The sequence below is a fragment of the Montipora capricornis genome, unplaced genomic scaffold, assembly GCF_036669925.1.
Source record: "Montipora capricornis isolate CH-2021 unplaced genomic scaffold, ASM3666992v2 scaffold_473, whole genome shotgun sequence".
Taxonomy (NCBI): Eukaryota; Metazoa; Cnidaria; class Anthozoa; order Scleractinia; family Acroporidae; genus Montipora; species Montipora capricornis.
The window spans coordinates 85,001-99,663 of record NW_027180210.1 but is presented as its reverse complement, the minus strand read 5'-3'; the positions used below and the strand labels follow the sequence as shown (position 1 = coordinate 99,663).

Below are 14,663 nucleotides of genomic sequence, written 5' to 3'. Positions count from 1 at the left end.
GAAATTGAATTAGCTGACGGTGACCATGGAAACGAAGATCTAGAAATTGACATGCTAATTGGCGCTGATTTTATGTGGGTATTTTTCACCGGACAGACGAAATGGGGGGAGAGCGGCGAGGGGCCTGTGGCGAGTTGTACTATCCCGGGATGGGTACTATCGGGTCCTGTTCCCAGCCAGAAGAAAAGTACACGGCTTTCAAGCGTCAATTTCGTCTCAATACACGTGCTAAAGGTTACCTGCGGACCGAAAAGTGAATGTCCCACAGACGAGCTCCTTAAGCGGCTGTGGGATCTACTTGTAGATTCAATTGGAATCAGAGAGAAAAAAACAGTCCACGGCGCATTTCTAAAGAACATTTCCTTCGCTAACGGCTGATATTGTGTAAAACTGGAGTTAAAGGAAAACCGCAACCTCCTACCTGATAACTATGACAAGACTGAACACTCTGGTAAGACGTCTGAGGAAAGAGCCTTCTGTCATGAAAGAGTACCACCAGATCTTCCAAGATCAATTGCATCATGGAATTATTGAACGCGTAGATGAAACTGAAGAACAGTTACAAGGTCAGACGCATTATTTGCCCCATCAAGCAGTTATCAGAACCGATGCCTTAACGACTAAATTGAGAGTAGTGTTTGACGCAAGTGCCAAAGTGAAACCAAACTGTCCTACCCTGAATGATTGCACTTACACCGGCCCACCGCTGACCCCTGGTATTGCAGACATCCTGATACGTTTCAGAGTCCAAAAAGTTGGACTAGTCGCCGATATCGAGAAAGCCTTTCTTAACATCGCAGTAGATGAACAACAGAGAGACCTTATGCGATTTTTGTGGGTTGATGACGTCACTGTGGACGATCCAAACGTCGAGGTCTACCGCTTCTGCCTCGTTATCTACGGTATGAACTGTTTCCCGTTCTTACTCAACGCGACATTACGATACCACGTCACCGAGTACTATGCGCACGACCCAGCCTTAGCAGAGCATATTCTAGCAGGCCTATACTTAGATGATTTGACGACTGGCGGTGAAGACGATAAAGAAACGTATTCCATTTTCAAAGAGACTAACTCTTGCTTCGCAGATGGACAATTCAACTTACGTAAATGGGCGTCGAACCGAAGAGGAGTAATTGAGAAGATCTCAAGTGACCGAACGAAGAAAGAGCACCTCGAGAGAAAAGAATCAGCCCCAGATCAAGAAGAGTCTTATGCGAAAATCACAGTTGGTGGCCTAGATGAAATTGATCCCACAAAGGAACATAAAGTCCTCGGAACAAATTGGAACCTGGAGGAAGATACCATTGTTATGAAGTTCACCAGGTGCCTGGAACCAACAAAGGGAAACGTTCTCCGAATAGCAGCCAAACTATTTGACCCTCTTGGACTGATATCCCCAGTAATGGTGGTGTTAAGAATGCTATTACAAGAGCTTTGCCTGAAAAAGTGTGAATGGGACAGGCTCATCTCTCAAACTGGAAGAAACCGCCTACAAAAGTGGCTGACTGACCTGGAAAATGTTAGCGAAATGACTGTGAGCCGCTACTACTTCCCGGAAGAAGAAAGAAGAGTGAAGTTTGCAACCCTACACAGGTACGGAGATGCTTCGAAGGGAGCGCATTGCGCAGTTGTCTACCTGTGCATTGAAACTGAAGATGGCTACAAAACAAGCCTCATAGCATCCAAGAGCAGAGTCACGTCATCTTGGCCCATGAGTATCCCTAGAATCGAGCTGCTTGCCGCACTAATCCTGGCCCGCTTCATCTCTTCCGTACAAGAAACCTTAGCTCAGGTGTTGAACATCAGAGAAGTCTTTTGTTGGACTGACAGCATTACAGTGTTCTACTGGATCCGATCCAACAAAAAGTACAAGCAGTTCGTGCAGAACCGAAAAAACGAGATCCACAAGTTGATCGATGTGAAGAGCTGGCGCCACTGTCCTGGAGTTGAGAATCCTGCTGACGTTGGTTCCAAAGGATGTCTCGCATCTGAGCTCATTGAGAACAGCTTGTGGTGGGAGGGTCCCGCCTGGCTAAGGGGGCCACCGAGGAACTACCCGAACTCCGAAGTTTTAAAAGAAGAGGATCTGTCAGAAGAATGCATGACGGAATTCAAAGCAAAGGAACGAAATCCACAGGACGTGACTACCATGGTTAATCTCACGACAAAACCTAGCAATTCTGTAAAGATGACTGAAATCATCGACTACGAGCGGTTCAGCGATGCCACTAAACTATTCAGACTAACAGCTCTCAGCCTGAAGTTCATCAGAAATCTGACGTCGGCGAGAAACGGGAGAAAAGAATCACAAAGTAAACAGGTCACCCTGACAGCTGAAGAAATCAGTGAAGCGAAAGTACTTTGGATCCGTGAAGTTCAGAAGCCTTTGGAGAGAGAGAAGAACTTCGAGAACCTTAAACTACAACTTGGCCTGTTTAGAGATCAGGAAAGCATTCTAAGGTGCAAAGGGAGACTTGGAAACGCTCCGTTGAGTGTCACAGCGCGTTATCCCGTCCTATTACCAAGACGACATCACGTTACAAGACTGATTGTCGAATCCTGTCATCGTAAGATTAATCACGGTGGAGTAAAGGAAACTCTAGTAGAAGTAAGGACTAACTTCAGGATTCCGATGGGGAGACAGTACGTGAAAAAGATCCTGCATCAATGCGTCATTTGTAAGAAAAGAGAAGGAGTGCCGTACAGACCACTACCGACCGCAGATCTACCTGAACTAAGAGTCCCCAAGAGCCCGGCATTCACCCATGTGGGAGTGGACTTCGCAAGCCCTGTGTACGTAAAGAGCGCCAACGGCACTACGAAGCAAATGAAGAAAGCGTACATCCGCTTATTCACCTGTGCAACCTTCGAGAGCGTTACACCTAGAACTGACACCAGACCTCTCCACAGAAGCGTTCGTCAGGTGCCTGCGTAGGATCATAGCCAGACGCGGCAGACGAGTGTCCAAAACAACTGACAACGCAAAGACCTTCAAGCGAGCCAACAAGGAGCTGGGGCAATTACTTCACAACAAGAGAACTCAAGATTTTGCCGCCAACCAAGGGATTACTTGGAACTTTAGCTTGGAGAAAGCTCCATGGTGGGGAGGGTACTATGAGCGTATGGTGCAGCTGGTAAAGAGGAGCCTTCGCAAAGTTCTCGGAAAGACACAGCTGACCTATGAAGAACTACTGACAGTCCTCACAGAACTGGAAGGAGTACTAAACTCACGTCCTCTCACATATGTCTACTCAGACATCACAGATCAAGAACCATTGACGCGCCATCCCACCTGGTCATTGGAAGACGAATTGCTACACTACCAAACCCCGTTGACCTAACCGCCCCCAAGGTAGAAAGGAGAGCACGTTACCTCTGTAGGTTACTGGAACATTTCTGGAAACGATGGTTCAACGAGTACCTTGTAGGGCTGAGGGAATTCCATCATTGCAGAACCAAACGAAATCCGAATGAGGCGAAGGTTGCATGAAGGCGTAGTCCTAATTCACGATGAGAGTCTAGCGAGGAGCAAGTGGAGATTGGGAGAGATCACTGAGCTGATCGAGAGCAGCGATAGACACAAAAGAGGTGCTGTATCGCGGATAATTAGCAAGAAGGGAAAGCCATCAACGTTACGGAGACCAGTACAGAAGCTTTTCCCACTGGAAGTGAACACTGGAAACCTGCCTGAAAACGGACATGACGGAGTCGAGAAAGTCGGAATTGTTCAGCAGCCTGACCATCCAATGGAAATTGTGAGATCACCGAGACGAGCCGCAGGAGCCACTGCTGACAAGATTAGGAGACTTCTTGACCAACAGTGAGCAGTTGGTCAAGGGGGGAGTGTGAAGAAATCGAGCCTACATTGAACTGAACTGAATTAAAATAATAGAACAATTAACGGAAATAGCCTAGGAAAATGAAAATTTGTGAAACCGCAAACAGATTCGTTTATTTACCCTAATTTAGTGATTATCTGTTCTTGTTACACCGGACGTGGTTTGTTGGAAAGGAAATACTGGCAGTTTAGTTTTACATACCTTGATTACGGATAGCGTTTATTGAGAGAACTACGAGTTTCGAGATTTAGAGCCTTACGGAATTTGAAGCCTTGTAACACAGAAGGATTCAGCCAATAAATTTTTACACCTATATAGGGAGACCTAGCATTCGCTGTTCATGTACCAAGAGAATGGAACTTAATACCCTATGAAATTCGGAAGTCTAACACCATCTCGACTTTTAAAAGATCACTTAAGAAATACTTGTTTCCTAAATTTAGTAATAACAGATCATTGTTTCTGTAGATTTGCATATATTGCTTTAGTTTTAAATTTTCCTCTTTTAATCACCGTAATCTCGAGTTTTAAAAGATCACTTAAGACGAACTTGTTTACTAAATTTAGTAATAACAGATCATTGTTTCTATTGATTCGCATATATTGCTTTAGTTTTTCCTTTTTTGATCATTGTAAAGATAATAGGATATGGTTGTAAATTTGTAAATATTTATTAATAATGTTGTTTATGGTTTATTGGTTTATTATTATTAAAATCGTCGCGCTTAGAAATAAGCGAATTGCGAAATTATTTTACAAAGATAAAACTTATTACGTTGTGTTCAAAATGGTCTGAGCCTTACAATAATGAGAGGATAAAATATGATAAATTAGATAAAAAACTAGGAACTAGAAATATATAATCAAGTTGTACATTAAATTCCCCTAAGTTCCTAAATTACATGCCATGAGCATAAACGCACATCGCCGGAAAAAAGCTTCGTTTAAAGCGTTCCGTTTTGCAACTTATAAGGGATGGTCTGTCTTTGTTGCGAAGGGAGCGGCCGTGTGCCTGCGACCGAGTCGGTAGAACAAGATGGCGAAGACTGGACTCGAGCTCATTTATCTTTGTAAATAATTTGCTACACCATTCTTCTTGTGTGAAGTGATACACACCCGGTAGTAGCTAAGGCCTCTTGGTAGTGCAGTGCAGGAAGCACAGCGCAGCGCCCGTTTCTGCACTCGCTCGATCCTATCTGATAGTTTGGCGGGCAGGGCATTATGCCACACAGGACAACAATATTTAAGGACAAACCTAATGAGCGCAAAATAAACCTTAAGTAGGTCGGCAGGTGGTACACCGATGCGTTTAAGGACACGAAGAATATACAGCCTCTTTGACGCCTTAGCCACAACCTTATTAATGTGCAAATCCCATTTGAGATTACTTTGAAATGTAACGCCCAATGCTTTATGAGCATCGACTGACTCAAGGGCCTTAGTGTCTATGGCCAAGGCTAATGGGAGATGGTCCACGACTCTACGAAAACGCAAGGTCATCTCCTTGCACTTTTTGGGGTTAAGAACCATATTGTTTGTAGCAGCCCAAGTGCTGATATTGTCAAGTTCAGATTGCAAAATTGGCACCCTGCGTGCCGCTGCAAATTCTGGTATAGTGATGTCATCCACATACTTCCAGTATGAGCAACGCGGGGAAGCCAATTTCAAATCGTTAATCATTATTACAAAACGTATAGGACCCTGTTTGGTCCCTTGAGGGACACCGGCACGTACTGGGAGCAAATTGGAGACGGTCTGCCCTAGTTTGACACATTGCCACCGATCCGTTAGGAAACAGCAGATCCCTGATATGATACAGCGACACACCCCTAACTCAATTAGCTTCCTAATAACAATGGTATGATCGATCCTGTTAAACGCCTTGCTAAAGTCAAGGAAGCAGGCTCTCAAATAACAACCAGGATTATCAAGGTCAGAAAGCCAGTTGAGGATAAGATCGAGTACACAGTAAGTGGTGGAAGATCCTTTAACACTACCAAATTGGCGACTATCAATATGCTCGCCAACATCCTCGATCATCCAAGAGACCACAAAATCTTCCAAGACCTTAGACAAAATAGGGGTTAAAGAGATAGGTCGGGTGTCGCTCTCACATAGAGGTTGTTTTACCTTTGGGATAGGTATGATGTTAGAACATTTCCACAGAATGGGGACTTCACCGGTAGAAAGCGATGTGTTAAACATCTTTGTGACAGGCTAGGGCACAAAGTCTATTAATCACACATTGCCCCTTCCTTCGCTGTGGACCGGAATGCTTCGAAAAAGATTGACAATAAGTAAGTTCTATTTGTAATTTCTTTCTTTCTCCTTCACCCCTCTCCGACTGATAGTCGCAATACTGGTGCATATGTCGCGTGGCCGCGGCCTGGATACCACAATATAAAAGAAAAGATGCGTATGCGCTGTGCCTCTTCGTATCGTGGCGCGTTTCGGCCCATCACGTTTTTCTGTTTTCTCGGCTCATTGGGAGTGTTTCCCTTCATTTACTGCAGTTTTTAATGTCGGACATGCCTGGCGAAACCTCTAAAAATGTAAGTGGTTTCGATTGCGTTAGGTTTGTATTTTTTTTTTTTTTTGAAGCATTTATAGCAAGGATTTGCACAAATGAAGGTACGAGTCAATGACCGCGTTCTGTGTCTTTAGGGTGACACTGTCCACCGTCTGACCCGATCCATATGGCGGGTAGCGGTAATAGACAGCCAGACCTTGAAAAGTTAGTGGCAGAGTCTGTGGCAAAATCATTACCAGCGGTCCTGCAAGGTGTCATTGCCTCGCTCTCTTTACCGGGACAGAATGAACTGAAGGATAATGTTAACACGGTGACAAAATCCACCGATGCAACGACGGTGCCAACCACGCTCCGAGGGAATCTTTTCTATAATACAGAACAAGAAACTGTCATCTCTCAAGACCTGTTGAGTTTCACAAATAAGGCCTTTTCCTGGTCCCTGTCCAAAGACAAGTGGAAGGAACTGACCACTTCCTATACACAAATTAAAGACACAGAGTTCTTGCTGGTAGCTCCAACGATGGAGGCTGGGATGAAAGAGGAATTAAAAAGAGGCATGGTTACACTAAAACAAAGGATCTCTTCTCCTGTGATGATAGCTTGGCTGAACGTCAATCTGCTTTCTTGGTTGTGGCTCGCCCCTTGTTAGCAGCCTTGACAGCCCTTGATAATTCAGAGGGAGAGGATGACGATGAAGGTCCTGACCCTGATGCCATTAAGGACCTACTGGAAGATGCTCTAGTCCTCCTTGGTAACGCCAACTTTAGGCTCAATGCCTGGGGGCAAAAACGCTTCTCTGAGTTCCTCACTGAAGTTGGTAAACGTACTCTGCGGGAAGGTATCCCTGCAGATAAGTACCTTTTCCCGGACAAGTTTCATTCAAAGATCAAGAGTGAACATGATCATAGCTCAACTAACAGCACGCTTATCAGCACACCAGCCTCGAAACACTTCTCCAAAGGACCACACAGGAGGGAGCAGCCCTTTCGTGGACACTACCGCACCACTGACAACAGTCGAGTTGGAGGGAAACGGAAATGGGGATATGGCTCAAGGTCTAACCTGCAGTCCCCCAAAAGGGGGAGGAACAGCGGGATCCTCCCAGCAATCTGACCCCAAGACCAGCTCGAGGTGACTATCCGTTCCCATGTCTCAAAATGTTTACGCCCCCCACCAACAGATCAGCAACTCGTTTACAATTTTTTGTTCAGAATTGGAAACAAATAACACAGGACACTTGGACTTTTCAAACAATTCAGGGTTACAAGATCCCCTTTTGCAGGCGCCTCAGGCAATGGCGCATGAGAGTAACCAGAGTAAAATGCCACTCGGATGCTTACCATATGGAAAAGGCTATCAAAGACTAGTTAGCAAAGGGAGCCGTCCGGCCACAGGACGACCAGTTCACTTCAACCCTGTTCTTAGTACAAAAAGCAAATGGCGATTATCGACCTATCACCAACCTTCGTGCTCTAAACTGGGTCTTAGGGAAGGAGTCCTTTAAGATGGAGGGACTGCAAGTAGTGAAATCCCTAACACAGCAGGGAGACTTCATGATGGAATTAGACATGAAAGATGCATATTACGCACTTCCAATTCATCACTCCCACAGAAAGTATCTGAGGTTCGTCTATCAGGACAGAACATACGAGTTTCAGTGCCTTCCCTTTGGCCTGTCCTCTTCTCCGAGGGCATTCACAAAGACGCTGAAGCCAGAGCTAGCAGTGTTGCGGTCCATGGGTATCCGGGTTGTTGTCTACATAGACGACATGTTATTACTACACCAACAGAGCAAGGTGCTGCAGAAAATCTTTGCTCAAATGGTAGACTTACTGGAAAAGCTGGGCTTTTTGGTGGAGAAGGAGAAGTGCTCCCCCATTCCTTGCCAACGTCTAATCGTCCTCGGAGCTTCCCTAGACTCCACCACGATGACCCTGTCCCTCCCTCAACCAAACCTTACCTCCATTGTGGATACCTGCCATCACCCCCTTGCTCAAGGGAGTGGCTCAGTGAGGACTCTGTCCACGTTAATTGGACAAATGAGCCATGCATCACAAACAGGGATCTTGGTTGCACCACTTCATTACAGAGGTCTCCAAAGCCTATACCTGCAAGCAGTGTCACAACATGGCAGGCAAGGAAAGTGATAGTCCCCTTAACCTCCCAGGCACACAAAGACCTAGAGTGGTGGGTCTCAGAGAGCCGCTGCCGTCTAAATGACTATCCAATTCAGCTTCCACTCATCGATCTCACATTTTGGAGCGATGCCTCGAAAACGGGCTAAGGTGCAGCCTACCACGGGATTACCACCAGGGGCCATTGGAGTGTGGAAGAGGCGCAGTGGCACATCAATGTCTTGGAGCTAAGAGCAGCAACATTGGCTCTGAAAGCACTTCTGCAGTCCCAAGAGGCTCAACATCCTCCGCTCAAACACATTCACTTGAGAATAGACAACACCACAGTGGTGGCGTACATCAACAAGAAAGGGAGCACGCGCTCCCCTGCTCTGACTGTACAAGCCGTAGAGTTGTGGGCAGTAGTATTATTGACAGCTCAGCATAATCCAGGCATTCAAAACGTGGTAGCAGACACAGCCTTCAGGCAGATCGAGACCAGAATAATAATAATAATAATAATAATAATAATAATAATAATAGTAATAATACTACTAATAATAATAATAATAATATTTAATACTTATATTGCGCTTTTTCTATAAAAATACTCAAAAGCGCATGAACCGAATGTACATTGGGCAGGAAGATCTTCCAGTCCATTTTTCAGAGATTCTACACACCAGAAGTGGACTTCTTTGCATCCTGTTTAAACCGCCAATCACCCAAGTATGTCTCGAGGTACCCAGATCCGGGGGCTCTGGCTGTGGATGCATTCCTCCTGGACTGGAGCAAATGGGCTTGCCTAATCCATCCTCCCGTAGTCCTTCTGCCTCGGGTACTGTGGAAGATCAAAGAGGATCAAGCAGCTGCGGTCCTCCTAATTGCCCCGAACTGGACCGGACAGCCATGGTTTCCAGACCTCATTCAGCTGCTGGTGGATCGCCCACTGCTGCTACCCCAGGGCAAATCTCTGTTGTTTCTCCCATTTCAGCCAACAGCATACCCTCCCCAGTGGAAGTCCCTTCATCTGGCAGTTTGGCCACTATCAGGGACCGTTACCAAGCAACAGGCTTTTCAAAGGAAGTTAATGACATCTGGGTGGCCTCGTAGGGAACGCCCACCCAGAAGCCTTACTCAGGCCCCTGGGGGGCATGGGTACGCTGGTGTTCTCAACGGGGTTCCTGTCCCATTTCAGCTTCTGTAGCAGAGGTTCTTGCATTCCTTGCCTCCCTAGTTATACAAGGCATTTAGAATACAGGAAGATCGCTCTCTATGGGTCAGCTATTTCTCAGGCTCATGACCCAGTTGGCTCTACTCAGTTATTAGGCCTCCCCGTTGTGGCTCGTTTTATGAAAGGGGTGTTTAAGATTAAACCCCCTAAGCCGAGATACTGTTCTACATGGAACGTTAAGACTACTTTGTCATTCCTAGAGTCCTTGGAACTCTTAGAAGAATTAACACCAAAGCAGATTTGTTATAAAACTGTTTTATTATTAGCACTGACTTCAGCAGCAAGAGCTCATGAACTGTCTCCGTTGGACTTGACGTATTCTCTCAGGAAAGAGGGGTCATGGGAATTTTCACTCCCCACTCATGTGAAGAACTCCAGACCTGGTCACGCAGCTCGGAAGTTTCTTTTCTTGGCATTCCCAGAGAATCCCAAGATTTGTGTTATTCGTTATCTTACCGCTTATGTGAAGAGGACAAAAGGATAACGGAAATCCAACCAACTATTAGTGCCATTTATTTCTCCGCACAAGGCAATTTCAAGTCAGTCAGTCTCTCGGTGGCTGTCAAGAGCCTTGCGTATGGCCGGAATTGAATTGAATTACACTGGCCACTCGATCGACTAGAGGAGCGTCTACCTCAGCCGCTGCCGCGTCAGGACTGTCTGCTGATCTTATCTTGAAAGCTGCGGATTGGGCTTCTGTGCAGACCTTTGAACGGTTCTGTCGCAAAGGGTCATCTGCTGGTGCCTTTGCAAGGGCTGTGCTTAATGGTTAGGATTTATCATTTCGCGGAATACCTCTGTGTTATACAGGTACGGGAGGCTTTGTACTGTTGTAGGACATTAAGTTTCTTTCTAGCCTCTTTGAGAAGTTATTTTTCATTATGGTTGTTACTTTGCCTTATCCTATTTGCAGGAGGCATTTATTGTATTGTTGAAGGACCCTTTGGCCTCATCTAGCTTCATGTAGTATTATTAAATTGTTACGGTTGTTATTTGGCCTTGTCTGATTCGCTTGGCAGTATTGCTTTGGTATACTGCACCAGTATTGCGGCTATCAGTCGGAGAGGGGTGAAGGAGAAATTATATTTCCCCGGAGGGTTACTTACCTGACGGGGAGATGTGGTTCTCCGAACCCCTTGCAGACTGATATGAGCAATACTGGTCCCCAGGCCAATGTAGGATATCTTTTCCTCCCCTCCCTTGTACTGCCAATCGACATGGCCTCACACACCCAGAGGCCTAGCGCATGCGCATCTTTTCTTTTATATTGTGGTATCCAGGCGGCGGCCGCGCGACATATGCACCAGTATTGCTCATATCAGTCTGCGAGGGGTTCGGAGAAACACATCTCCCCGTCAGGTAAGTCACCCTCCGGGGAAATATAATTTCCCTCCGCCATTTTGTTCGGATCATTCTCCAGCGGGATTGTGAGCTCGCCCCAGGCTTCGCGATCTCTCTGTTCCGAACAAAATGGCCGAAGGAACTTAAATATTACCGGTGTTTTTCGAAGCAATCCGGTCAACAGCGAAGGAAAAGGCAACACCTGAGCCTGAGATCTCGCTGCCAAGATTGGTCTATCTAGACAACCGGTATAAACAAATTTTCAGTTGTTATTTACTTTACTTTATTTATCTTTAATTCTGTGTTGTTTTGGTGTTTTGGGGTGGTCCGTAAGGGATCCTCGGACCGGGGGTCAGTGTTTTCGGGTCACCCGAAATAGCTAGACGAGACCCTGCCAAGCATAATACTGAACGTACAGTAAATTCCTTAAACCACAGGCTTCCCATTGTTCAGAGGAACTACGAAGGAAAACACCTCAAGTCTACGGCTTTCATGACTTTTTAATGCAACAAAGAATTTTTCAAAATATAGATTTATCTTGGCAAATAGCGCAGACGAGAGAAGAAATAACAAATTTTCCCAACTCTTACTCTAAGTTAATCCAAGTTACTACAAGTTGGGAGACCTGTGTCGTGGTATCTCCGGCTACCGGAGCTCGGTCTAGTCTCCCCGACAAGCTCCCGACTGAAAGACACCATGGAAGGATATTGCTATCAATGATGGTGACAAAAAATACCTTTCTAAAGTCACGGAAACCTGGAACAGCATATTGAAGACTGTAGATAAAAATGGAGAGCGGAAATGTAGCGAACAGTGCTGCCTACTTTCCCTTGGCGCCAAAATTTTGAAGTGCTGGTGCGTGAGTATCAGCATACGTAGAGGTTTGTTGTGTGGTGCGAAAAGCAAACATTAGCTCCGTTCGTTGTCAACCGTGTAAGCATCGACTTTGTCGTTATCACCCAGCAGCTGTAGTAAGCTGTAGTTAGTTGGGTCATCCGTACGCTTGTAGATGGTGTACGGTATATTGTGATCGCTTATATACGATGATAACACAATTACTAATGAGGTCTCCCGGAATACGAAACTTTTACGTAGGTACATGAACTTGTTACAGTTTCATTGATAAAGCAGAAGAAGCTCTCAGTAGCTGTGCAGGTTTAGCCTCATTCAACACCTCTTCGACCGAGGAATAAAGCTTTATAACGCTTGCAAATTAACGTATCTATAGATTGTAGAACAACGCGAGAAATTACACTTGTACAATATAGTTATATGAGAGCTAGAGATTTTATCTTCCGTTTGTTGAAATTAGTTATTATAATTAAATTGGCCTTTATTATTCTGAAATGATGTTTGTTTATGAACTAGCAATTTCCTAACATACAGAAAAGCATGTACGTATGCATTATTCTTCATGGTTTCACTGACAGACGTGGGATAAATGAAACTTAAGGTCAAGATGGCTATAGATATATATTGTATAGATATACAGTTTTTTCAGCATTTTCTTTTGTCACCCGAGAGGAAATATCCATTACAGGACGAAAACACGGATTTCGGTTTTTTTTTCTTCAAGCTGACCTTAACTGTTAACTAAAGAACCCAGATAAATTTTCTCAATATTTGATTATTTTTAAAATTGTTGGTAAAATTTCCAGGACTTAAGCAATCTTTGTATAAGGTTATTTTTTTAAAGCAATGTGATATTTTTTATGGCATTAGATATAGATTTAAAGTAAAGAAGGAGACTTCATGCCCAGTAAAGTGACATTTCAAGTTGTCTATAGTTCCAGCTCTGATGACAACCATCACGTGAAAGAACTAGAGGTAAGTGAGTGATTGATAAGAATACTATGAGTCCAAGCTTGTGCCTAGAAGGTTGGTGGACCCAGGTAACAGTATATGGTAATTAATAGCACAGGAAGGGACGAATAGGGAAGATATCTGTTTACAAACATTGCTTTTGTTATTCAAATGTGCGCTATATCTGACGAAACAACCTGGTGTCCTTGCTGAAGAAAGAATGTTTTTCCATCCACAGTCTATTGAGCCAAGTTCACTTTCGTGGCCACCTACTTTTAATTATAAGCCTTCTACTTTCAAATTTATTGACAGTCCTGGAAGAAGCCATTAACCGGCAAAGGTCACTGACCTGACCAGATACTTACTTCCATGACCAAATACATGTGGCCATGAGATGGGAAGGGTAGGGCGCAAAAATCAGGCCTGCAAAGATGAGCAAAGATTGCACAGCGAGGCATAACCAGTCCCCTCTGGATTCTGTGGTGTTCCAAACCAAAGGCATGCTCATTTGGTTACAAAAAGCCACATGCTGCATTAGCTTGAGATTAATCTTGCCTAAATTACATGTAGTGTTGTCCATAATTGTAACAAGATGTCCACGGATGTTGCTTGTCCTTTTTGCTTGCATTTTCATAATCATCCTTTAAGGTCGACTTGTTGTTCAGAATTTGGTATCTGAAATCAACCAATAATACACTTCTAGTAATACGCTAGCATACTTTGAACTAGATTCCCTAAAAATTTTCAAGGTACACATTAGTCAAGATCAAAGTATGTTACTGCAAATTAATAACAGATTACCAAGATTCTTATAGAATATATATTTTATTTTCAGTTGCACAGTCCAACTACGAAAGGATGGCAGTCCACCAGGTTAATGAATCATGTAACAGTTCCACAATTGATACAAGTTCACAAACAATTTTAAATGTATTGGAATTGAGTGAAAAAATGTATCTAAGGAGTAAGAAGGAGTATGAGTAAGAAATCTGTGTTTAAATTACTCAAATTAACAGTCAAGCAAAATATAGAGAGCGAGTTTCAATTGAGTCTCGTACAACCAAAACCAAAGTAATTACTTTGGCCAATCAAAAAGGATGGAGATAATCCAGTAAAGTAATCAAAACTCGAAGTAATTGTGCAAAGCCGACACAAAGTGCGGGAAAATGTGATTGGTTGAAAAAGTGGTGTGAGAACTTTGAACCAATCACTGAGTGAAGTAATGCAAATCCAAAGCAGTTCACTAATTATTGCTTTCGACAGTCAATTGAAAACCGCTCTATACAAGTTGATATGATCGACCTTAAATGATTTCTTTAACCCATTGACTCCTGAACTGCTCCCCATTGATGAGTAAACCTTCTTGCGTTAGACAGAGTAAAAGGATGGATAGCACTATCCACCGGATAAATCACTATCCAGCAGATAAACACCAGCAATTAACCAATTGAGTTATCCAGTGGATATAGTGCTTTATCCAGCGGATAGCACTATCCGTCGGTTGAACAACTGGGGCCTGGTAGTGATTTATCTCAGAGTGGTAGATTAATTATAAGCACTATCCATCATTTGAACAACTTGCATTGGCCTGGTGTTAGAGTAAAATCTATTGTACATGTATGTAGTATTAATGTTTTAGGGAGAGCAGTTGACTAGCCCTTTTCCTCCTCTAGACCCACACAGATTTCGCTCTGTCTTAAGCCCGTTCATTGGTGAGAGGAGTAATTGGCCCTGTCTGAATTACACATACGGTAATAATATTACAGGGCTTCTGATAGGATGCGGAAAAAAATTAATGC

General features: G+C 44.1%; 2 protein-coding genes across 5 annotated transcripts in view; both read left to right on the top strand.

Annotated features, from left to right (window-relative positions):
- The first annotated feature begins 430 nt into the window (after positions 1 to 430).
- LOC138036245 (uncharacterized) lies at positions 431 to 2,938 on the top strand. The gene has a single exon (XM_068882590.1). It carries the CDS (start codon positions 431 to 433, stop codon positions 2,936 to 2,938), a length of 2,508 nt encoding a protein of 835 aa, XP_068738691.1.
- Positions 2,939 to 11,726: 8,788 nt separating this feature from the next.
- The window catches only part of LOC138036240 (centrosomal protein of 104 kDa-like), a 43,356-nt gene continuing 40,419 nt past the window's right edge, over positions 11,727 to 14,663 (top strand). Inside the window, exons 1-3 of one of the 4 annotated variants that reach the window (XM_068882584.1) lie at positions 11,727 to 11,916; positions 12,784 to 12,888; positions 13,700 to 13,737. In XM_068882584.1, coding sequence (XP_068738685.1) covers positions 12,814 to 12,888; positions 13,700 to 13,737 — 113 coding nt within the window. In that variant the 5' untranslated portion in view covers positions 11,727 to 11,916; positions 12,784 to 12,813. Of the gene's footprint in view, positions 11,995 to 12,783; positions 12,889 to 13,699; positions 13,738 to 14,663 lie in introns of all 4 variants that reach the window. The other 3 variants (XM_068882586.1, XM_068882588.1, XM_068882587.1) reach the window with 3 other exon arrangements.

Bases quoted from the DNA above. Each gene is read 5' to 3' on its own strand.
- LOC138036245 (XM_068882590.1), top strand. From the start codon at position 431: ATGACAAGACTGAACACTCTGGTAAGACGTCTGAGGAAAGAGCCTTCT.